This window comes from Drosophila kikkawai, chromosome 3L, assembly GCF_030179895.1.
Source record: "Drosophila kikkawai strain 14028-0561.14 chromosome 3L, DkikHiC1v2, whole genome shotgun sequence".
NCBI classification, from domain to species: Eukaryota; Metazoa; Arthropoda; class Insecta; order Diptera; family Drosophilidae; genus Drosophila; species Drosophila kikkawai.
In genome coordinates, this window is record NC_091730.1 from 4,180,595 (window position 1) to 4,204,410 (window position 23,816).

The 23,816-nt window shown below is 39.5% G+C and overlaps 5 protein-coding genes and 1 long non-coding RNA gene across 9 annotated transcripts; 2 read left to right on the plus strand and 4 right to left on the minus strand.

Moving 5' to 3' along the window:
• Window positions 1-269: 269 nt before the first annotated feature.
• CNMa (CNMamide) lies at window positions 270-6,614 on the minus strand. The gene is made up of 5 exons (XM_017174141.2): window positions 5,893-6,614; window positions 1,430-1,645; window positions 1,046-1,367; window positions 898-909; window positions 270-804 (listed from the first exon to the last, which is right to left on the minus strand). The coding sequence occupies exons 2-5, from the start codon at window positions 1,634-1,636 to the stop codon at window positions 731-733; spliced, it is 615 nt and encodes a 204-aa protein (XP_017029630.1). The 5' UTR covers window positions 1,637-1,645; window positions 5,893-6,614; the 3' UTR covers window positions 270-730.
• A 2,254-nt stretch (window positions 6,615-8,868) lies between these two features.
• Window positions 8,869-10,209, plus strand: LOC108079821 (CUE domain-containing protein 1). 3 transcript variants are annotated; one of them, XM_017174307.3, is made up of 2 exons: window positions 8,869-9,099; window positions 9,240-10,209. In XM_017174307.3, exons 1-2 carry the CDS (start codon window positions 8,941-8,943, stop codon window positions 9,945-9,947), a joined length of 867 nt encoding a protein of 288 aa, XP_017029796.1. In that variant the 5' UTR covers window positions 8,869-8,940; the 3' UTR covers window positions 9,948-10,209. The 3 variants fall into 3 exon arrangements, with proteins under 3 accessions (XP_017029796.1, XP_017029797.1, XP_017029794.1); XM_017174308.3 differs by having other exon boundaries at window positions 8,870-9,099; window positions 9,243-10,209; XM_017174305.3 differs by having other exon boundaries at window positions 8,872-9,099; window positions 9,195-10,209.
• Window positions 10,210-10,865: 656 nt separating this feature from the next.
• Window positions 10,866-14,230, minus strand: Rap1 (RAS oncogene family member Rap1). 2 transcript variants are annotated; one of them, XM_017174309.3, is made up of 2 exons: window positions 14,050-14,230; window positions 10,866-13,623 (listed from the first exon to the last, which is right to left on the minus strand). In XM_017174309.3, exon 2 carries the CDS (start codon window positions 13,073-13,075, stop codon window positions 12,521-12,523), a length of 555 nt encoding a protein of 184 aa, XP_017029798.1. In that variant the 5' UTR covers window positions 13,076-13,623; window positions 14,050-14,230; the 3' UTR covers window positions 10,866-12,520. The 2 variants fall into 2 exon arrangements, with proteins under 2 accessions (XP_017029798.1, XP_017029799.1); XM_017174310.3 differs by lacking the exon at window positions 14,050-14,230 and adding an exon at window positions 13,738-13,864.
• Window positions 14,231-14,453: 223 nt separating this feature from the next.
• On the minus strand, window positions 14,454-16,126 carry LOC121503131 (uncharacterized). Its single transcript, XR_011445036.1, has 3 exons — window positions 15,984-16,126; window positions 14,845-15,894; window positions 14,454-14,722 (listed from the first exon to the last, which is right to left on the minus strand). It is a non-coding gene; the product is annotated as an uncharacterized lncRNA (long non-coding RNA).
• Window positions 16,127-16,432: 306 nt separating this feature from the next.
• HBS1 (translation elongation factor EF-1alpha (GTPase) HBS1) lies at window positions 16,433-18,686 on the minus strand. Its single transcript, XM_017174292.2, has one exon. It carries the CDS (start codon window positions 18,582-18,584, stop codon window positions 16,569-16,571), a length of 2,016 nt encoding a protein of 671 aa, XP_017029781.1. The 5' UTR covers window positions 18,585-18,686; the 3' UTR covers window positions 16,433-16,568.
• Window positions 18,687-18,775: 89 nt separating this feature from the next.
• On the plus strand, window positions 18,776-23,809 carry Hmbs (porphobilinogen deaminase-like protein l(3)02640). The gene is made up of 4 exons (XM_017174293.3): window positions 18,776-19,162; window positions 19,750-19,822; window positions 21,641-21,910; window positions 21,971-23,809. The coding sequence occupies exons 1-4, from the start codon at window positions 19,112-19,114 to the stop codon at window positions 23,530-23,532; spliced, it is 1,956 nt and encodes a 651-aa protein (XP_017029782.1). The 5' UTR covers window positions 18,776-19,111; the 3' UTR covers window positions 23,533-23,809.
• The last annotated feature ends 7 nt before the right edge of the window (window positions 23,810-23,816 follow it).

Here is a 23,816-nt window from a genome sequence, read left to right on the forward strand (position 1 = left end):
GACCCAAAAAAATAAAAAGAAAATCTTATAAACCACTAGAAATTTCCTGAAAAATATATACATATAAGAAATCCCACCCAAAAACCCAACTTTCATACAAAAGCCTGAAAGCAGACTTAATATTTTCTTAAAAAATCTTTACCCTTGCCCAAAGCTTTGAATACTTTTGTGAGGGAAAAACCAAAACTAAAGTCACATTTGGCGCTAAAGATTTAGTGGACCACCTTTGGGTCCTTGAATACCATAATCATATAACCTTTATTCAAGAAATTTGGCCACATATCATTCTTGTTTTTTGTTTTTGTTTTCAATAAATATTTCTTTTGTAATATGTAAGTTTTTGGCTTAATATCTAACAACATTGTGTTGGTTATTATTATTATTATTTAATGTATTTCGAATACAACTAGAATCATAGATAATATTTATATAACTAATATGGGGAATACTTTAGAGTGTGTATGTGTGTGGGTGTCTGGTGTGTGTGTGTGTGAAAGAGAGACATATATATTTTATAAATACATTGTTAATCATAATCTCTAATTAAATTCTGCGCGTGTGTGTGTTTCTAACTAAAAATTAGAACATTAAACAATACTTGGCATTTTGAACAGTGTTTTTTGTGTGTTTTTGTGACTTATTTTCTTTATACTTCTTTTTATTTTACTTTTGGCTGTATTTTTTGGTAGTTTTTATATTTTTATTTTGTGATTTTTGGCTTTGGTTCTTTTTAGTAGGGATTGTAGCTGCCGGCATTGCGTTTGCGTCCCATGTTGCAGATTTTGAAATGGCAAGGTGACATGTCTAAGGAAATTTATAAAATATAATATTTAAATTAATATATATTATATTTATAAATATAAATATAAATATTTGTAGTTTTCATGCAACACTTACATTGTTTACGAACTAATTTTTGGGGAAGAAGGTTCAAAAATAATTAAACATGAAAAAAAATCAAAAGAAAAACATAAATTAGTTAAACATGCTTAAGATTGGTTAAAATTTAAAAGAGAAAATAACTTATATTATATTTTTTACTCACACTGCACATTTTTCTTGGTGTTGTGCTCCTTGAGAGAGTGTCCTCCTCCTCCTCCTGGCATCACCACCTTCTTGCTGGGCACATTGGTCATCTCGTTGACCACATTGTAGCGCAGCTCCTCCCCAGCTCCATTGTCGCTCAGCTTGTGCAGCCTGGCCAGCAAACGGGAGTTGGTCTCCACTGCTCGCTCTTCGCTTTCCTGGGAGACCCCAAAGTCATCATAGTCGGCGGTCAGCAGGAGGTCCCTCAACGAAGGCCACTTCCGGGCGAAGGAGGGCAATCGCTGCTGCAGTTGCTGCTGTTGCTGTTGCTGCTGCTGCCTCTGCGAGAGTGGAAAGTTTGTCACAACAGGTTCCTTGGTGGCTTTTCAGGCTTAGTCCTTACCAATTGCTCGCCATAATAGTTGTTGCTGCTGGTGTCCTCGTTACCAACTCCCAGCAACTCGCTGAACAACAGCTGCGTGGGCCGCGATGGCCGGGGCAAAGCATATCCTGGCCCAATCGCCATTGACAGGAGCACAATGGCTATGGCCCAGTGGACAGCCGAGGAGCAGCCACAAGTGGCGGGTGACGAAGACAAGGAAATGGACATTGTTTTCAACTAAGAAAAGGGGGTTTAAAAAGGGTCAGTTTATGGTTAGTTTTTAATAGATTTTAAATGTTGTTTTTTGTTAATAAAAAATAAAGTATTTTAAATTATTAAATACCTAAATAAAGGTCAGTTTGTGACTAATTTTTAAAAATTTAAAATGTTTTTTTGCTTTAAAAATAAATTGTTTTAATTCAATAAATAACTAAATAATAGCTTTTCTTAAAAAATAAAAATATAAACTTAATTAAATAAACTTGAACATTATTATTATTATTTTTTAATAATAATAGTAATAAATAAGAATTTAAAAAAAGTTATTATAAATGGAATTTGACTTTAAAGGTTAATACTAAATACTAAAAACAAAATAAAAATCCTTAAAATCTAAAAAATAATTAAATACCCAAATAATTCTAGACTTGTATCAGTTTTTTAACTTTTTTTTTTAATTCTTAAAGAATTTAAACTCTTTTAAAGCACCCACAAATTTTATAATAATTTTTCATAACCTTGCATTTATTTTATAGCCTCTAAAAAAACCATAAAAAATTCAGCTCTTTTAAAGCAGATATTATAATAATTTTTCATAGCCTTGCAATTATTTTATAGCCTCTAAAAAAAAACCCATAAAAAATTCACACGTTTCATTTTATAACCTCTAAATTTAATTACCAAAAAAAATAAGTGAGAAACATGTGTATGTTTAAAGTGTCAACAGCAATTAAGCAGGGGAAGCACATGTCCCAGAGCCACCCTTACTCCCAGATACCCTTACTCCCATTTTCAGCAACCCTCACTTTGCTTACGCAAAAGGGTTTCCTATTACAAACAACACAACAAGTTAACAAAAAAAAGAAAAAAACCAAGAAGTCTGAAAGCTGAAATATGCTTGAATGTCGAGGGGTTTCGGGTACTTCAAATAAGTCACGTTGCAGTTGGCAAAAACAAGTTCTTCTTGTCCAGCGGAATCTGGGCCAGGCTCTCTCCTTGTTCCAGTTAAAAGTTTTGGCTTTCCTAATACTTCTTGGTGTTCTAAAAACGGAACACACTGGCCTCTTTGAAGCCAACTCGCGGATTCAGGTCACATTGCAATATCATCATTTGATATGCTGCGAGGGGAGGGGACAGGACAGGACAGAGGCTCTCCACTCCGTAATTGACATTTATGAAATATTAATGCCTAATTAAGCTGCAGAGCCTGTGACGCCAGGAGTGACCGGAATGCTAAAGGTGAGCGGCGAGCTCATTATCAAATAAGGAGTGGGTTTTTTTTTTTTATTTGAGGCTAGCTTTTGACTTTTAAAAATTACAAGTCATTTGGGGTGGTTAGCGAATGATGAATGAAAGGGGGAAGCTAATTTGTGGCGAAGTAAAAGAGGATTTTAAAGTAAAAAAAAGTAGAAAATGGGATTAATGGTAACTATTTTAAAAGGTAAAAACTATAATAGAAAATTATAGAGATTGGAAATCATTTAAAATAAAAATGTTTATGGTACAACAGAAGGCTGAAATCCCACAATTAAATGAAACTTAAAACATGGTGTATTTTTTAGTGCATTTTTTAAGGATTTCAAAAGGAATATTGCAATCCTTTAAATAATAAAATATATAATATTGTAATTTAAGATTTTAATATTAAATAGCAATAAATAATTATAAAATATTAATAAACTGCCACCTTGTATTATTATTACAATAAATATGTAACAAATATAAAATAAAAAAATCTTAGGCCAATTTTGAAAAAATTAAAAATCTGTGGAGATTTCTAAGGCAGCTCTATAGAAATTAAATAAAGACTAAAATAAATATTTTTACTCTTAAAAACGAATAAAATAAAACAATAATACATAGTCTGTACATTTAATTAAACATTTTAATTAATTTTAAAATGTTAACAAACTCCTAACTTTAAATTGAATCAGTTAACAAAAATTTAAATTGTTAAAAAACTCCAAACTTTAAATTAAATCAGTTAACAAAAATGAACTATTCCAGCTGCCTTCCCCAAAATTATATTTTATCATTAATTAATTTCCCTTTAAGGAATCATAATAATTTATAAATGTTTGAAGTAATAAATGCCTAAATCTTATCTTACTTTTTTAATAACAATAATTAAACTGCCTCTTTGGCTTTGTTTCCCTTGTGTTTTTCTCTTTTTTCAACAATTTAACGGCGCCACGCAGCTGGCAACATTTTTGTTTCAATTTATTGCAGCTTATTATCACAAAAAGCAACCCAAAAAGCCCACCAATTTGTTGTTGCCGAGTGATTTTCTTTTATATTTCAAATTATTCTATTTTTTCCCTGCTGATTAACGTGCATCACCTCTTAGAGGATCAAGTGCAGACGATAAACTTTGTCGAGGGATCTGTGACTTACACACTCCGCATTTTGTTTTCAGTGATTGATGCCATAATCGCGCTCAAACGCATTTTAATAGCCACGAAATTTATTTACGATTCGAGGCAACGTTGCTGATAATGCACTGCTAATTTGCGATCCCCCCGGGAATATCATCTCTATTTTGGTTTCGGAGTCAAGGCCTTAAGCGTATAGGTTTCATTGAACTCGATTTGGGTTGTAGAGGTTACTGTTTTTCCCCTGAAAAAAACTAAACTACAAGATAGTATTTCCCAGACCTGGCACACCTGTCCAACTTATTTGACAGTTTTCCCATGACGAGTGCGTTTTTATTAGAAAAAACCAGAGCCCGATAAGCGATAAGAAGATGTCAGGGGGTTGTATGGATATCATTTTATAGGCCTGACTAAATAGCTAATTATCAAAAGCGAAATTTTCATAAAAAACTGCCTTTAACTAGTTTGATTTGGGTACAAGGAGATCTTGCTTTAAGGTGACTTTCAACATTTTCTAGAAGCTTTCTTCTGAAGAAGAATTTTACTTTTAACAAGAGAGCCTTAAAGAAGTCATATACAATTTTTAAAAAATTTTACAGACAATACTAAAATATATAAAAATATAAAAAATATATATAAAAATATAAAAATTATAGAAACTGTATAAAAAATGCTTTAAAAATAGCTACTAAATATATTTAACCTAAACTATTACTAGTTTTATTTGCAAAAACCCAGCTTAAGTCATAAGTTACTAAATCAAGGCATCAATACATACATCCCTCTTGTTTTTCCTAGTATTTCTAGAACATATAAATATTATTCCATCTTAAAATAACCTTTCATGCGCAAATGTAATCGCCTAATCTATGCTTTCAAATATTAAAACAAAAAATCAAACAAAACTAGGCCTGGGGGGTCTCAGCTTTCGATGACCCAAAAAATCATCTCGTATCATCTACGAGTACTAGGAATTTATTATAATAATAAAATGGCTTTGGGTTGCTTTTCGTTTAGCTTTTATTTGCTTGAAGCCATATAAAGTGCGTCATCGGGAACGTCATAAAATATCGGACCACAACCAACATGGAGAGAGAGCTACGAGTAGCTACGCTTTCTTATCACAAACAATAAGTTCAAATCTACCCTGACACGCCCTCTTTTCTTTGCTTCACTGTAAACAAAACTTATCTCCTTCCGAATCTAAGTTGGAATCCCCCTTCCTCTGTGGAATAAAACTACGCAATACCTTCCGTTTCTTTACGATTCACGAGACTTTTCTTTGACTTTTTATTGAAAGTTCGTCCGCGGCCCTGATAAGATGGCTACATTAATTTCTTCTATGTAGAACATAAAACCTCTCATTGCAATAAATTAAAGCGAAAACCGAGCAATGACAATTCTGAAAAAATTCTACTGATAATTCGGTGAGGCAAATAAAAATGTAAAAATATATATATAGTCATTATCTTGGCGCCACTTAGGTGACCCATGAATCGAATTTTCAATGATTTAATTTAAATAACTTGATGTTCAATGATTATTAATAAGGAGATAATTAGTTTTGAGTAGTATAAATATAATTATATGTCAAGTTCATGGATTAATTATTATTAATTTAATTTAAGAAAAAACAATTTAAACAAAATGTAATTACTAAAATATAGAAAGCTTAGAAATGAGTATCCATTAATAAAAAAATCTTAAAAATATGGTAAAAAATTGATTCAGTCTTAAAAAACATAAAAAATTAATATTTATAGTTGGTATATAAACTAAATAGAAAATTATAATACATAAATTAGTAAATCTTAAAAATATACCCTTGTAATTTATTGAAAAAAATCCATAATTTATTAACTAATAAAATAATTAACACAAATTTCAGCTTACATTTTTTTCTTCAAAGAAACGCACTCCAATTAATTAAAATTAATTAATTCTAGAGATTCAAGCTCTTGACACTTGATCTCTCTCTTGCGATTCAGTTAATTCCGGTTAACACTTTCCAACACTGTAACTGTACTTTTTTACTGCTGGTTTAACTGTACTTTTTTACAGTTTCTTTTTTCAATTGTTTCAAATATTTTTTTTAGTAATTTCCACTTGATTTTTTAAATATATTCTCTGTATTCCAGGAGCTCGTCTGTCCGCCTGGCGAATCTTAACCGTTAGGTGTGACAATGCAGAATAAACGCAAATCCGTTGGCAGCATTTGTTTATATAGGCGCTCGAAGACCCGACGACGCCACAAAAAAGGGTATAATTCAACAGGTACAAATAAACACGACGACACTTCGTAGGTGACAGAAGTCAAATGTTGTACGCGTGGGCGATGGGGTGGCTTTCTCCGCCCACTTTTGGGGTCAGGTTCGCGGGGTTGGGAGTACACTTCGGTGCTCGAGCACTTTAAATATGTGTGTATTCCTTTTTGTAATTTAAATTTATTTCAACTCGCGGGCTAATTTCAGAACAATCAAGTGGGCAAGCTCAAGTTCTCGGCTTTCTTACTGGGCGCCTTCTGGTTCAGCAGCGAACTAAACTCTCTGGATCGGTTCGGATCGGATCGATCCACTATATCAATTCGAGCCGAGCGAAATCTCAACGGAACTGAATCAAGTCGGTTGGCGAGTCTTCGGGCAGCGCGCGATCTTCGTGCGTTTTTTTTTTTTTGTCGTGCCACGCTTTTGACAAATCGTCCGATAAAGCCAAGATTTATGATCGGTGCCATATATAGTTAGTAGGTAGTATATACACCCTACAGCTCTATCCCTGGGTCATATGGGTTCCTCTCGCTTCCCTAATTATTATTCTAAAATAATGTATGGCCTGATCTTTGATGCCAATTTAAGCTACAATCTAGGCTTTTACACAATCGATAGGTGGGTTCACTGCTCTTAGCCAAGGGAGCCTTTAGTCAAGGCTTTCTACAATCTATGATAATAATAGGCTGAGATTTTCCAACCCACATGATCAATGATCCCCACATCACTTTACTTTGCTGTGTAGGTCATTAAACTCGCAATGATTTAGCTATAACAAAAAAAAAGTTGAAAAGTTAATTGGGTCAATGTCGACTGGCAAAAATTTGTTCATGCATCAGCGGATGTTGAAATCTCCGGCGGATATTGCAAACTCACTAGGAAAAAAATGGAACAATCACATGATACTAGAATTTCTTACAAACTTTGGGTACCTGTAAATAGAACCCATTTTGTAGGGAAACCTGTCACAAATCTAAATAAACTGTAGTAAACAGAAAGGGTTAAAAATAAATTCGCTGCTACCGGATTTTGTACGAAAATAGCATGGAAATTTACACATGTCTATGGTGGAGATAACTAGCCTGATCTTATCTTTTATGCTTACTTAATCATCCTCCTATCGTGGCGGATCTGGGGTTTATATAAAAATAACCAAAAGAACAGCAAGAAAGAAAACTAACTGCGGGAAGACTAAGTTTGTATACCCTTAAAATTTGCAATACAATAAGGGAGCAGAAATTGAAATCGATTATAACAAAAAAAAAATTTATTTTAATAAAAATTTGAATTCTTTTAACCAATAATCACAGATATTTTTTTATATAATATTTTTGTTACAAATTAAATTTCTAAAATTTTTTAAATTAGCAAAAAATCATTTTCCTTTAGTTTTTATAAGGTTAAAAATATTACTTTAAAAAAAAAATATATTTTTTTTTTTATTTAAATTTAAAATATATTATTATTTATAAACAAAAATAATTTCCATTCAAATTTTATAAGCTTAATAATTTAAATTTATAATTTTAATTAATTGAAATTCTCATTTTAAAATTGATATAAATATTTGAAATGATTTTTTTAATTTATACATTTTTTTAAGTAACTTACTAATTTTATAATAACCTGCAAGGGTATTAAAAAGTGACGCAATATCTGCCCAGTATTAAATCACACAGAAACCCGAATTAATTGGGGGTGTCGTGACACACAGATCTTAGAATTGTTAGCTTTAATAAAGATTATTTTTAAACAGAATAATTTTATATTATAGAGAATCTCCCCAAAAATGATTTCCTAATTTTAAATGCGTCTTTTTTTTTGTGACAAAGTCCCCACAGACAGTCAGACAGTAATTAATTTCGTCTAGGAATTATTCCTGATTATTCCGGCTTGCGCCGACCTCTTGTCTGATCCGGGAATATCGGTAGGTAGTTCCTCAGCTTATCTCCACGCCCACGCTTCAGCCACTGACTTGTGATTAAATTAATTTTTATGGTTACATCACCCCGAATTAACGGCGGGGGAGTCGAGCCTCATTGCGGCCTCATCATTTGTCCGTCTGAGATTGATAAGCGCTAATAAAGAATCAAATGGAAATCATATCAGTGCTAATTGACACTTATTAGAAGGCAACCGAGTCGCTGAATTGACACTCCAGGCCGGAACAGAACCCAAAGCACGTGCTGGACAATTATCAGCCATCACGCGACTGCATGACTTTCATCAGGGTTTTTTAGTTTAATTGTTACGTATTGAGTCAAGCTTTATAACAATGCATTTAATTGCGCTTCAAAGCCAGCAGTTGTGATTTTGAATTGGCGCCACAAGTGTGCTGCAGTGTTTTACAACACTATGGAGAAAGTAAACTTGAAAGCTTATGGCCTATACCCACTTTTTAAGTTGTAAACTTTCAAGGTCCCAAGTTATATGAAATCTGAAAAATATATATATATATATAAATTAAAGCACATTTACTATCAATAGAATAACATTAAATAATAAACTTTCTGGAATATTAACTTAAATTAAATACCATATTCCACTCCGGAGCAGTGAGAACATTGCATAAGCCTCCCCAAAAAGTGGGTAATCCGGCGCCGCCATCGCCTGGTCACACTGTGTCAGCGCCCGTTGATCTGTGGGGGGGCGACGAAAAATAAAAATAATAAGAATCATGTCGACGCTGCAACTGGAATTTTCACAGGCCATGGCCGACTTCAAGAAGATGTTCCCGGACATTGACCGTGAGGTGATTGAGGCCATACTGCGCGCCAACTTGGGTGCCGTGGACCAGACAATTGACGCCCTGCTAGCCATGTCCATTGACAATCAGGTGAGGAGCCCTCTGTGTATACTAATATGCGCTATACTAACAGCTAACCCAACGCTAATGAATGCCACTAACCAAAACCAACCCAAACGCCGCAGAACGAGAAACTGCGCAATGAACTGGATGCTAATGTCTCGCCCCAGCAGAGCCTCATCAACCTGAACGACTCGGACAAAGACCTGCGGCGCACGGGCCAGCTGGTGGACACCACTGATGGCGCGGAGACAGGAGGAGCTACTGCTGCTGCTGTGGCCCCGGGCCTGCTGACCACCACAGCGGGCGCCTCCCCAAATCACCACAATACAGGCGCCTCACCCAAACAGCGTCCACTGGGTTCGGCCAGCAAGGTGAACAGCCAGAATAATACGCCCACAAAGCAGCGCACAAATCGCCGCTGGAATCCGCCGATACTGGGCCCATTGCCAGCGGGCTTTCTGCGCATTACCCCGGCTCCCGGGCAGCAGGATTTCGAATTGCCGGACGAACAGTTCGCCTTGATGCTGCAGAACGAGGAGTTTATGAATCAGCTGCGCTGGAATCAGGACTTTATGAATGCTTTGGAGAAAGAGCAGAGCGGCAAGGCCAAGGGCGAGGATGATGCCAACTTCCAAGAGCGACTAAAGAACATGGGGAAGATGTCGCGCAAGAAATTCCTGCAGATGGCAAGGGTCTTTACCTGGCAGCGTAACAAAAAGGTGACCACGGCCAAGCAGATTGATTCCTTGCCGCTGCGGGAAGAGCCCAGCGACGACGAGGATCATCACCATCACCAACACCAGCAGCAGCAGCAGGCGAGCCAGCAGCAGCAGTCCAGCAGCCAGCAGCAGGGCCAACTACAGCTGCGCAAGTGAAACTATGGATGCGGGTCCGGCGCTGCTTTGTTATCTTATCTCAATGGCCATAACGTGACGATCACGTGCGCTGCTAGTAATCTCTGCTAAGACGAACCCCAGACACCCCCCAAGTAATCTCTCCAAGCAAAGAACGAAATCTCCCAACCTAATCTCAAAGCGAAACGATTGTATTACCCTATAGTTTTTAACCTTAAGTGCAATTTCAAAACCTCCCGTGCAATATTTCTGAACCCCTTAAATTTTTAATTGTGTCTTTATATACGTTTTGTTTTTATTTTTGTTCCCCTTTCGTTGTTGCCAAATTAGCGTAGATTAAGTTTTATCCATAAACAAACACAAGTTCGACTGATTATAGAAAGCATCACTCACAAGCATCGAAATTGGAAGTAGAAAAGCACTTAGCTTACCCCAGAATACCTACCTAGTCATAAAGCGCAACTGGAGCCCTTTATTGTACAGTAATCCCCGTGGCGACTTTCTTAAAATCAAGCTGGCAACATCTACGATATGCATGCATTATAATTATTATTATTATTATAATTGTATACCCGCGAATCTCAGAACCACTACGCATATACCATATCAGGCTGCAGTTTTACTCTTGAATCCACTAAACTCTGAAACCTAAGGCAGATCTTACCAGTGAATGGATATGCGTGCTATAAACTAGCAAAATATTATTATATTATAATTATAAAAAGGCGGCTATATTTGATTGTAATTGTATGTAAAAATATTTGAATAACAAAACTTATATAAACTATTCCAAGTATCAAATACAGATATTTCAAAACTTCAAAAGAGAATCTGTGTTGTTTTTTAAATTGATAACAGTGGGAAACGATTTAAAATCGATATAAATATATCGAAGACTATCAAAAGAACCCCCGAAAAAAGTTTGGTACTCATCTTACATGAATTTATTTAATTTTTATTTTGTTTTTGCATTTCCTTTTTAATTTTTTATAAACATAATACATTTATTAATAATTAAAAGATGTTCGAACCGGATTTACCTACTTTACTGCATCTTCAGGATAAGCCCCAAAAAAAAGGATGCTCTGATATTCGTATCCTTCTTCGAAGAAGATCCTGAGGAAGCGGCAAATGGGTCAAACAAGTTCGAAAAAATGGTTTTTCAATTACATTTTTCACACGCTCATATTATTACATTATTATGTTATTGTAACGGTTTTTTGTTTTATTTATTATGTTCAAAAATGATTTGTATTTCTTTATCATATATTTTTAATATATACGCTTGGGCTTAGGTTTTAATCTTTATTTAGTTTTTAATGGTTGTTGGTTGTTGGCTGTGTTTAGACTTTGATTTAAGGGCATATTGGTTACTACTCGTACGCGAAGTTTATATGCAATGTTTATTTATGAAATATTTTTCTTTTCTTGTAAATTTACTTCGATTTTTTCTTTTTTTACTTTTTTGGGATTGACGCGACAGTTTTTTCTTTCTTATGTATAAATATACTAGAATTTGTGGCTGTCTGTTGTTGATTTTTTAACTCGGAACCGGAAGTTGCAATTGCGTTCCTACTCTCTTTCGCCGCTCTTCCGTCTCTCTAATTTCCGTTTCCGCCTTTTGCATTTTTCGCTCTCTCTGAGAGCACGCCGGAGTGTAAGTGTTAATGGGTATGTGTGTGTGTGTGAGATGTGGCTTGTATGTGGGTGTGTGTGAGTGTGCTGTCAATTGATCGTGTGTGTGTTATTTTAAACAATTACTTGTAAATTTGTTTTAAACTAATTACTAAATGGGCTCATCATTACTTCTGGTTTGTTTGCAACATTTTGACATCATTTGCATACAATATTTTTATAAAATATGTTCCTCATTCATGATTTCCTTTCTCGATTCTCGATTTTATTTTAGCTTTCTTGTGGAATTTCCTCTTGTTTTCTTTTTTTCACAATACAATTTAGGTTTTTAGCTTAATTTGATTTTGTTTTGTGTGTTTTGCGGTCTATTTAAAGATATATTATTTGTTGGGGCTTCGTGTTTAGTATTATAGTAAGTTTTGTATAGGGCGTGTGTATAGAGAGTGTATATATAATCGAAAAGAAGAATCAATAAATACGAATGTTTTTAGTTGACGAATGTTGTTTCACTTGATGCATCATAATTTAAAAACGGCTCAAAAACGAACGACAAATATATTTAAATATGTATAGTATATATCATAATAATTCCCCATATATATGTATGCAGGCATTAATGGTTAATCATCAGAGAAAAAATAGTACAATCATAATATTAATAATAATAAGTAGTAAATGGTAATAATTACAAAAAACTTGTTGAAACAGTTAGAAAACATTGTCAGCTTTTAGTTTTAGTTGTAGTTTTTAGCTTTTTCTTGTTTTGTATATTAGATTTGGGTTATTCGGTTCAAAAACGTATCGAAACGAAACAAGAAACGGAAACGAAAAAAAATCAAAAATCTCTTTTTTTTTAACTTTACTCTTAAATTTCTCCCCCTTCTAAAATCTGCTCCGTTTCGGTTTTCGGTTTTCTGTTTTATGTTTTTAGTTTTCTTTTGTTTTTGTTTTTGGAAGTCTTATAGCAGAACACATAGGGACTTTTTCGGTTTCTTCTGTTTCTTCTCGGGCGACTTCTTGTTAATCTGCCTGACCAGGTCGTAGAAAATATCGTTCACATTCACTTTGGCTTTGGCTGACGTCTCCATGAAGGCGCAGTTGAATTGGGTGGCCAGGCTCTTACCCAGCTCCTTACCGACGACGCGCTCCTCCTCCAGATCGCACTTGTTGCCCACCAGCACCATCGGCACATCGTCCGTATCCTTGACGCGCAGTATCTGCTCCCGCAAGTCCTGCAGATCGTTGAACGTCGATTGCGCCGTTATGGAGTAGACCAGAACGAAGCCCTGGCCGTTCTTCATGTAGAGATCCCGCATGGCGGTAAACTGCTCCGTGCCCGCCGTATCCAGAATCTCCAGCATGCACTGCTGGCCGTCCACCTCCACCTGCTTCCGGTAGCTGTCCTCGATGGTCGGATCGTACTTCTCCACGAAGATGCATTGGACAAACTGGACCGTTAGCGCCGATTTGCCGACACCGCCGCTGCCCAGCACCACGATTTTGTACTCACGCATGGTTTCTCTTTTCTATCTTTTAATGGTTAATAGCCCAAAATGCAGGTAGGTTTTTTCAGGTGGGTTTCTCTCCTCACAAAGTCACAAGTCCCCGCGAGTTTTTGTTGTTGTTGCCGTTGTGTTGTGTTGTTGTGCAGAATTTGTTTCTCCTTATCTCCTCTCTACACTCTCTCCAAAAAATCACTAGTTTAGGCGTTGTTCGGCGATTGCTTTTCGGTTGCAGTTTCGTGGTTCTTTTAGAACGTTTTTTCTCCTTGTTCTGGTTCTTTTCTTTTTTGTTATTTAATTTTATATATATATTTAAAGTAAGTTTGTTGCTCTTGTTGTTGCTGTTGATAACCTTTGTGCCGTGTACGGGGGTGTGTGTGCTCGTGTTGATGTGGAGTGTGTGTGAGTGTCGGTGTTTGTGCCTCTCCCTCGCTCGCCCTCTCTCGCTCGCTCTTTCCGCCGAGGTGCGTGCGTTCGTTCAATTGTTGCTTTCAGCCCAGCGGCGATAAAAGAAGTCTCCTGTTCCCTGTTCCGCTCCGGTCAGTGTTACCGAGGGCGCACTGTGGGGTAGATAAGCGTAAAGAAAACACTGTTTAGCTGGAAAATTCTTTGAGATCATCGGATTTTTGATTGGTTTGAGTTTTTTTTTTTTTTTTTGTATGCTGAGAACTAACTCTGCACTCCCTCTTTTCTTCGCTTCTTCGTAAACTCGCCCTCTCTGTCGCTCTCGTTCTCTCTCTATCTTATGATTCATTTACAGGGTTACCAGGCGGCGCACCACAAACGCATTTAGACTTGCAATGCCCATAATGCAATGCTCTCGAATCACTGTTGTTCTTTTATTAATTAAAAAGCACTCCTAGCCACGAATTGACGGTTTGTGTGTATATAACAAAGGGGCAGAGCAGCGGCAAGACAACAAATTCACGCCATGCACCCGCATGTCGGCAGGGCAACTCTATTCGGAGTATGGAGCGGAGTTTTACCTTTGTTTCGCACTCGCTGCGGCTGCCTGATTAGCGGTTGTGCCGTTACGCGCTGCTTTTCGTGGCCCTTCACCTGTCGGCACTCGCGAATTGTTGCACTTTTGATTGATAACGCCGTAATTGCGGAGCAAATAGACAACTTTTTTCGCCCACAATAACGAGTGTGACCGCAATTTGACTGTGGAAAAATGTACCTTATCACAACATCGAAGGGCGTATCGATAGTTGAGCCATCGATTGTTCTTGCACTGTTGCCAAGTGTGACCAAAGCTATATTTCAAATAATATTCGTTTCTAAATTAATATTTAATATTTTTTAAATTTATTTTAAATATAAAATTATATAAAAAATAATAATAATAATAGCAAGAATGACAATGATTTATAATAATGATAATTTATTAGAATTATAATTAGAATTAACTAGAGAGCTTCTTTAAAACTAAACTTCAATTAAATTAGGTTTTAATTTCACTTTTTGCCGTCTTCTTGCTCGGCGACGTCCCTGTTCTGCTTCTGCTGCTGCTATCCGGAGAGCTGGGTGGCGAATGCCAAACTGTGGATGCTGCTGAGGTGGAGGAGTTGGTGTTGATGTTGGCATATTTTCAATAGCCTCTGATCAGTGAATGGCATAGCAGTCCTCGCGATCATCCAGGTAGTAGGTGCGATTCGGCTGCAAAGCAAGAGAAAATTTGTTAGTTTTTATCTATTGTGTGTGATGACGTCAAAGGATCATTAAATCCTCCGAAATCCCCCACTCTCTTCTATTCCTATGTAAATTTACCCCCAACTCACCGTGTGAACAATGAAGATCTTGAAGTTCTTGTACTCGGCCCTTAGCTCGGGACTCCACGGGATCTCGCCCTTCTTGATCATCTGCACGGGATCAATTAAATTGTTCTTCAAACAGGTTGAAATCCTGGCTATCACTTTTTCTGCGTTTTTTTCAGTAGCATTTTGCATATAGTTTTTGCATCTTCAAAAACATGAGGCATATTATTTATAATATTAAATATATTTATGGACTTTTTCTCTTAGTCTTGCGCTTCATCGCATTTCTCAATAAAATATTTTCTCTTTTCAATTTCTCTATTTCTTTTTTATAAGTCTTTATTGCAAGAAGCATCTCGTCATTTTTGTTTCTATAAAACATCTCATTTTCTTCCCTTTTCTGGCAATTAGAACAATTTTCTAACTGCTGTGCACTAGGAGTTTCTAAATTAGAAGGGCTAACATCTAAACTATTAGAAAAATAAATTACTTTAAGTGGGATCTCATAATTGGCAATTGGTTCTGCCACCCCATAATCATTGAATTCTAATTTTACACAAGGATCAGTACTGTCCGGACGCAAAGGGAAGTTGTCAGTTGAATTTAAAGTAATGTCATCATCATTGTTTTCAAGTTTTACACAAGGATCAGTACTGTCCGGACGCAAAAGAAAGTTGTCAGTTAAATTTAAAGTAATGTCATCATCATTGTTTTCAATTTTTACACAAGGCTCAGTTAAATTTAAAGTGGGTACGGCATTCCTTTTAAGTCTATTTAGCCCAATATATTTACTTTCGAAATGTCTATTACAAACTCGAGCAGTTCGTTTATTAAAATTCTCATCCAAATGGCATAATTTAAGCCATTTCTTGAGTCTACCATCTGATGGAAATGCAAACAACTTAATTGGAGGGGAGCCTGATGAATCCCTATAGCTAATCCTGCAGCACTTAATAATACACCGCCGACCATTTTTCCTTTTCTCAATCATTGCAAAAATATACAAAAGAATGCCGGCGATAAAAGAAGTCTCCTGTTCCCTGTTCCGCTCCGGTCACTGTTATCGAGGGCGCACTGTGGGGTAGCGTAAAGAAAACACTGTTTAGCTGGAAAATTCTTTGAGATCATCGGGTTTCTATTCGGAGTATGGAGCGGAGTTGTACCTTTGTTTCGCACTCGCTGCGGCTGCTTTTCGTGGCCCTTCACCTGTCGGCACTCGCGAATTGTTGCACTTTTGTTTGATAACGCCGTAATTGCGGGGCAAATAAACAACATTTTTCGCCCACAATAACGAGTGTGACCGCAATTTGACTGTGGAAAAATGTACTTATCACCACATCGAAGGGCCTATCGATAGTTGAGCCATCGATTGTTCTTGCACTGTTGCCAAGTGTGACCAAAGCTATATTTCGAATAATATTTGTTTTTTAATTAATATTTAATATTTTTTAAATTTATTTAAAACCTAAAAAAAAAACTAAATATATATATAAACTGGCTGTTTCTTCAAAATATTTTCAACTACTTTGAGATATGGCCATTTTGTATAATTACAAATCAGCTTTCTTGTTATAAATAAATTATTTAAATACAAATTAATTATAAACAATCATTTTCCTTGTCAATTCCACAGCTCCAGCGTGTTCTTGATTTAATCAATTCGTACATATAAACTATATTTAGTAAAACAACAAAAGTGAGAATATCTAACTAAAATTTCGTACAAAAATTCAGCATGTGGGCGGATCTCAGCGTATCTTGGTGACCATTCCTGCGGCAATGGTGACACCTGCCACCCTCAGCATCACTCGTCCCAGCTCCTTAAAGTCGGCGTATCGCTCGATGCAGATCGGCCGACTGGTCTCCAGCTCCACAAGGGCACAGGAGTTGTTGCCCAGGCAGCGAGGCTTCTTCTTCACCACCTCGCCGGTGCTCTTGTGGATCGAGGCAGTCAGCTTGCATACCACGGCGGGCTCAATCAGGGATTGATGATGGAGCAGCACGGGAAATCCCATTGTAATAGGCACCTTCACGTTGAACACAATGATGCGGGCCTGGAAGCGGGTGGTCACCGGAATGGGGGTCTGGGGATCGCAGATGATGCAGCCAACGGTCACGTTGTTGATGTCCACCGCGGGCAAGGTCACCGATACCTGATCGCCGGCAAAGACACTCGTCTGGGGGAACTCGTCCATGGTCAATGATTTGACCTGTGCCTGCTCCCGGCTGGCACCTACCAGGACCTTGTCGTTGAGGCACAACACTCCCGTCTCCACGCGTCCAGAAATGCAAAAGCCAGAGCCGGTGCCCTTGTAAATATCCGAAACGGACATGCGCATCGGCTTGTCAATGGCACGTTCGGGGATCTTGAAGTTCTCGATGACATCCAGCAGATGGGGACCACTGTACCAGCTGGTCAGGCCGGATTCCTGCGCCTGTTTGGTGAGATTTTCGCCAGTCAGGCCCGAGCAGGGCGTAAAGGTCACATCGGATTCCTTGAAGCCCGCCTGCTTGAGGAAGGCCTTTAGTTTGGTCACAATCTCGTTGAAGCGCTCCTGGGACCACCCAACGGTATCCAATTTGTTGATAACCACGCCCAGTTGGTTCACTCCCAGTGAACGCACCAAAATGGCATGCTCCCGCGTCTGTCCGCCGAGCTCAAAGCCGGATTCAAACTCTCCGCGAGTGGCATCCACCACGAGGAGCGCCACATCTGCTTGCGTGGCGCCGGAGATCATGTTCGGTATAAAGTCCTTGTGCCCTGGAGCGTCCAGCAGGGTAACAATCTTGGTCTTGGTCTCGATGCGCGACTGGCCCACGTCCATGGTGATGCCGCGGGCTCGCTCCTCGCCCGTTTCGTCCAGCACCCAGGCGTACATGAAGCTCTGCTTGCCCAGCTTCTTCGACTCCTGCTCGTGCTTGTGCATCACGCGCTGCGAGACGTTCCCTGTGTCGTACAGGAGGTGGCCCATTAGGGTGCTCTTACCGGCGTCGACGTGGCCGATGACGATCATGTGGATGTGGCTCTTCTGGTCGGCGCGTTCCTTCTCGTACAGCTGCCGGGCGTTACGCAGTGCCTGCTCTTTGGACACCTTAAAGAGAGAAGCCGAGCTCCTGGACAGGTCGCCGTCGCTGTTGATGTCAACGGGTGTGTTGCGGCCAGAGACCACGGGCGAAGAGGGAACCTTGGGCGAGGCTATCTCAAAGCCCCGACGCGGCTCCTTCAGGCTGATCTTCGGCGGCGGCGGCGTGGGAGCTGTCTTGCTGGCAGTCTTGGCGACCAGCGGAGCAACGGCGGCGGCGGCAGCTTTGGCACGACTTGTGGAGGGCTTCTTTTGGGTCTCCTCATTCAGGATCTCGTCCAGGATCTTCTGCATGTCATAGTCGAACTTCATGGAGGTCTCCACAATCCGGCGCTCGGACACGGCATCGCCGACCACGCTGCGCACCTCGTCCACGCAGGAACTGAGCTTGGCCTGCTCGATTTCGTCCAGCTGCGGCATTTGGAAGCTCTCGGAGTCACGGCGGGCCTTCTCGAAGGCAGTGTCCTCGTCCTCCTCGTCGTCCTCCTCCTCCTGAATGTCCTTGTTCTTGCTGATGAAGGCCGAGATGCTCTGCTGGCCACGGGCACGATCGTAGAGCCACTGCTGCGCATCCGTCGGCGAGATGCAGTGCTCGTCCTCCACCGAGTGCCCATAGATATCGTCGTACCCATCGTACTCGTCGTTGTAGTCCATCGTGCGCACTATTCGGTGGCGCGACATCTTTATGAGGCTGTTTATTTCACAATTTACGGTAAGAAAGTCGGAACTTCAACGAGATGGAAAGGAAAATAATACAAGTGCGTGTTGGTGTGACCGTTTGGTAAACCAGGTCAAGTGACTGGATTATGCGCGAACTGGCCACTGGCCACACTATTCCCATAAATTCCTTTGAAGTTCGGTTACACTATTCACACTGTTTCTTTTTCGCTCTTTGCTCGGACGTAGTATCGGCCAGCGACTAAATCTTCTCGTCTTCGAAAGACACCTCCGCTTAGTACAAAGCCAACGTGACAATACCCATAACTAACTATGTGTCTTGAATAGTGCATTGCATTTACGGTTTCATTCATCAAGTTCATCCGGGCTCCGCCGCGCTCCCTCTCGCTCCGACCAACGTGTGACCCCGAAAGCTGTCCTCCGCGCACACTTTCACTTTAGCCCAGCAACAACAACAACGAACAAATAAAATAACCTAGCATAAATAACTATTGTGCAATACTGATTAGCGAAACTTTAAGTCAGGAATAATGTCGGCGGCCCAGGAAAAGGTTATACGCGTTGGCTCCCGAAAGAGCGAGGTAAGTGGGGAATAATCCAAATATATGTACATCCGCTTAGCAGTTGCATTTGAATTTCAATCACATTTTGTTGCTGCCCGCCCCCCTCTGCCCCAGATTTATGCAAGAGAGAGCGGGACAGAGAGAGAAAGACTTGTTGCTCGGCAAGCGTGGTGTAGTTGTTGTTGTTGCAGCTAATGCTCTGATTTTTTTTCTTTACTTTTGATTACACAATTTGCCAATAGCAGCAACAACACACGCACTTTTCGGAGAGGGGGCAAAAAAAAAAAAGAGAGAGGCCAAAACTTGTACTTGTTTAATGTTATTTTTTTTGTTTATTGAGGGCCCAAAACTTGATTTTTGGCCTGGCTTTTTCGTTATGTTATTTGTGTTAATTGCACTCTGTGCCACCTTTGATCGTGCTTGAAATGAAGGCCACACATTCCGCTGCCGCAGCTGGCATTTAAATTTGAAATTACTTGATTTATTTTCTTTTCAAGCTGTTGACTCTCTCTGGCTCCTCCGCACTCAATAGGTTATTTACATTTAGCATTTAAAATGAGCAATTTATCACTTAATTAATTAACTATCTCTGGTTTAAATTGCAGCTGGCTCTGATCCAGACCAAACATGTCATCGGCCGACTGCAGAAGCTGTATCCCAAGCAGAAATTCGAGATACGTAAGTGAAAGCATCTTGGGCAAATATTGGAGCATTGGTTGGGGGTATCAGTTCCACTTCCACTTCCACACTGGAAAACGCTACTCATGCTGCACAAGGCGATTTTCGAAACTGGAAGCGAAGCATGACTTGTGGAAAGCCTGGCGCTGGGATCTTATCTTATGTTTTGATAATGGTCAAAACAAAAACACGCATACACATTTCGACCGTTTACCTAGGATTGCATATGATCGCTACCCGGTTTCCGTTTTATTTTCGGCCTTCTTCTGATTTCTTTATTCCCCCACTTTCGTCATCTCTTTTGCTCTCACGTGCGTGTTTTGGCAAAGTTTTGCTCAATGTCAATGTCTGGTTTTTGTCGTTGTTTTTGTTATTCTCGCGATTAGGGAATGCCGAAAACTGTTATGTCACACACACTGGCAAACATCTTAAATATACTTGTATACAGTTGGGGTCACGAGAATAGAAACAAATTTTGATTTCATATATAAAGTATTTTATTTATTCAAATAAATTTTAAATAAATGATTCATTGCAAACAAAAAATACCCAAACATTTCATCACTTTAATCGTGACTCTTTCTGTAGATAAGAATATCTCTCTCATTACGTGATTATTTTATGTTTGGTAGATACAAGATCCAATCGGTTTATCTGATAAGTGCCACCGTTCCCGTCGATAATGTTCAGTTTCCGATTAGATATAGTACTTCTGCTGTGTTGACATAACAGGGGAATCTGTTGAAATTGTATTTAATCGGGCATGGTCAGTACCTCCCCCTTTACCTTTTAAAATCGATAAGATTAGCCAGTTTATGGAAATATATATTTAGAAGCACTCACGATGAGTCAGTTTAATTTATGGTTTTTGCATACCAAACACGAACAAACGTAATTACCTAGCAGGTTCAACTGAACTTCAGTACCCCATCGATATGCCATTTAATCCATTAAAATGAATTTAGTGAAAATAAGTTATGCCAAAACCTTTACGCACGCTACATCCTCTTTAGATATTCGCGTACCCCTTTTGATATACAAAATATTCAAATTGTATTCCCGGTCCGATAAGCAAAGCATTTGAAAAAGACATTATCGTTGCGTGTCCAGAAATGGTTGAGGGAGGGGAAGTCTCGGGTAGATATTTCGTTTGCATGTCTCGCCTGATTGCCGTCATAAAGTTGAGCTACTAGGTACCTTATCAGGTGAAAGATACATTAAAGACAGACTGCAATTAATGGAACACCCGCTCAAAATGATCAATAGAAGATGTTGTATTTACTATAGAAACACTGGGAAATGGGTTTTCGAGAACCATTTCTAAACACATTGATTGATTATTGTAATAATTTTGATTTTTACTAATTTACTAATTAATGAGAAATATACTCTTCTTTCTCTATTTTCTCTATTGTAATATTTTTATTTTAATATTTATATTATACAATTTATAGAAAATAAGTTCAATGTGTACATCGTGACTTGGCGTTTCACCAAATTAGTAGGGAATTTTAACTTTTACTATGCTTTATGTTAAAATACCTATGTTAATATTTATTTTTATATATATTCTATTAATATATAGAAAAAATGTGTTTATTTTAACTTAATTGTTTTGTATTACAAGAATAAATAAATAAAAAAATGTTTATAGAGGCTTCCTCTCTCTGATTTTATCTGAGATACTTCCCATTTATCACTCTTATCTTTTATCTTCACTTCAAGTCACTTTAATCTCAACTAAATTAAATAATATCAAATGTTAATTAGGTTATTTAAACCTTTAATATATTATATAACTCATTTTTTATTTTACAGACACCATGTCGACCTTTGGCGATAGAGTGCTCAATGTTTCACTGCCCAAGATTGGAGAAAAGAGCCTGTTCACCCGTGACCTGGAGGATGCCCTGCGTAACGGCGGCGTAGACTTTGTGGTGCACTCACTGAAGGATCTGCCCACGGCACTGCCAACAGGAATGGCCATTGGAGCTGTCCTAGAGAGAGAAGATGCCCGAGATGCGTTGGTTCTACGGGAGAACCTAAAGGGACACACAATTGCATCGCTGCCCGAGGGTAGTGTGATTGGTGAGTTCTTCAAAAGTTCTGAAAACTTTAATTCAACTAACTCTAAATTTCTTTTATTAGGAACCTCTTCCTTGCGTCGCACGGCGCAAATCCGCAGACAATATCCCCATTTGGTTGTCTGCGACATCCGTGGCAATCTGAATACTCGATTGGCCAAGTTGGATGCCGACGATTCAAAGTTTGCCGGCATTATCCTCGCCCAGGCTGGCCTGGTGCGTATGGGCTGGATGAGTCGCATCAGCCAGGTGCTAGAGCCCACGGATCTGCTCTATGCCGTTGGCCAAGGAGCTCTGGCCGTGGAGTGTCGTGCCAACGACGACCAGGTGCTGGCCATGCTGCAGAAACTAATGTGTCTGAACACCACCTGTCGCATCTTAGCCGAGCGGAGTTTCCTCAAGACCCTGGGCGGTGGATGCTCGGCTCCCGTGGCTGTTTGGAGTATCCTTAAGGGTGAACCATTGAATGGAAATAGTCAGGAGGTGGGTCTCTCACTCACTGGCGCTGTTTGGAGTCTGGATGGAGCCACAGAAATAAGAAATCACCTGGCATGTGCCTTGAATGAAAAGTCCGCTGCAGTGGTGGCGGAGCAGCGGGGAAAGCGAGCTGCCCAGGAGAGCAGTAATCAAGAGGAGAACAGCAGCAGCTGCGATTCACCGCCGGCCACGAAACGTGCTCGAAATGGCAACGCCAGCTCTGGCTCGGACTCTAATTCAAGCAGTCCGCGTCAGCAGGGCAGTCCGCCGGTGATCTGCGAGGATGAGGCTGCCTGCGAGGCCCTGGCCGGCTACAGTGTGGAGCAGCTTACGGATTTGGCCAGTCAGTGTCCAGTGCTGGGTCATGGCAGTGCTTTGCCCGCTGTTGGAAATGGAGGTGGCGATGCGGATACCAATAATGCGAACCAAACAACACCCCGGCAGTGTCCTCTTCGTTTGGTTGCCGGACAGGATGTGATGGGTCAGTGTCCAGTGGTTCACGGTCCAGCCAAGGCTGTGGGCAAATGTCCCGTGGCCCATGCTGCCTCTGGAGATTCCTCAGAAGCAAACAATGGCAATACCGGAGCTTCTCCAGCCTGTCCCCTGCAAATGCCTGTGGGCCAGGACTTTATGGGCGAGTGTCCATATGTGAACAAGGAGACCAAGATATCCTTTGCCCAGGCAGGCAAGTGTCCAGTAACAGGTGGTGGTTCCACTCTACCCACACCGCCACCCAGCAGCCGAGGCAGTACCGGCAGCAGCATTGCTGGTGATGATGTGGACAATGTGGCCTCTTCCTCCAAGTGTCCCTTTGCTTCCATGCACCAGGGCAGTGGTCTGGAGGCACCACCAGCCAAGGATAATGGAAACGCAACAACACAACCCAAGTGCCCCTTCCTGCAGAAAACTGTCCAGATGTTTGACTATGCCGACGAGGAGCAGCCGGCGCCACAGAAATCGGTGCTCATTGAGGATGTGGAGAACCTGTTTTGCGGCTTGTACCAACATGCCTGCTACAGCCGGGGGATCTACGAGAAGGCCAACCAGCTGGGCAAGACCCTGGCCGAGGAGCTGATCAAGCGGGGAGCCTTGGAGGTGATGAAGGTGGCCCAGGCGGAGATTCATGGCAAGGTGGTGGCAGCCTCTTGAGAATGCGCCGCATTTAGTTTCCCACTTCACCCACCTCCAATCATTAAAATCATTGTTTACGTTAAGTAGAAAAGTGTAATTAGACAATACTGTGGCCCATATCCTGCTCCTAATCCATGGAGAATCCATAGAACCATCTACATTGTATGTAAAATCCTTGTGCTCTCTCGCATATTGTTGGTTTTTAGTTTGTTTTTTTGTTTTGGGGAATATTATTATGACAAATAAATGTATAGGAAAGATCATAATTAAAAAATAAACAAAGGTTCTTTTGTCATTCTTTA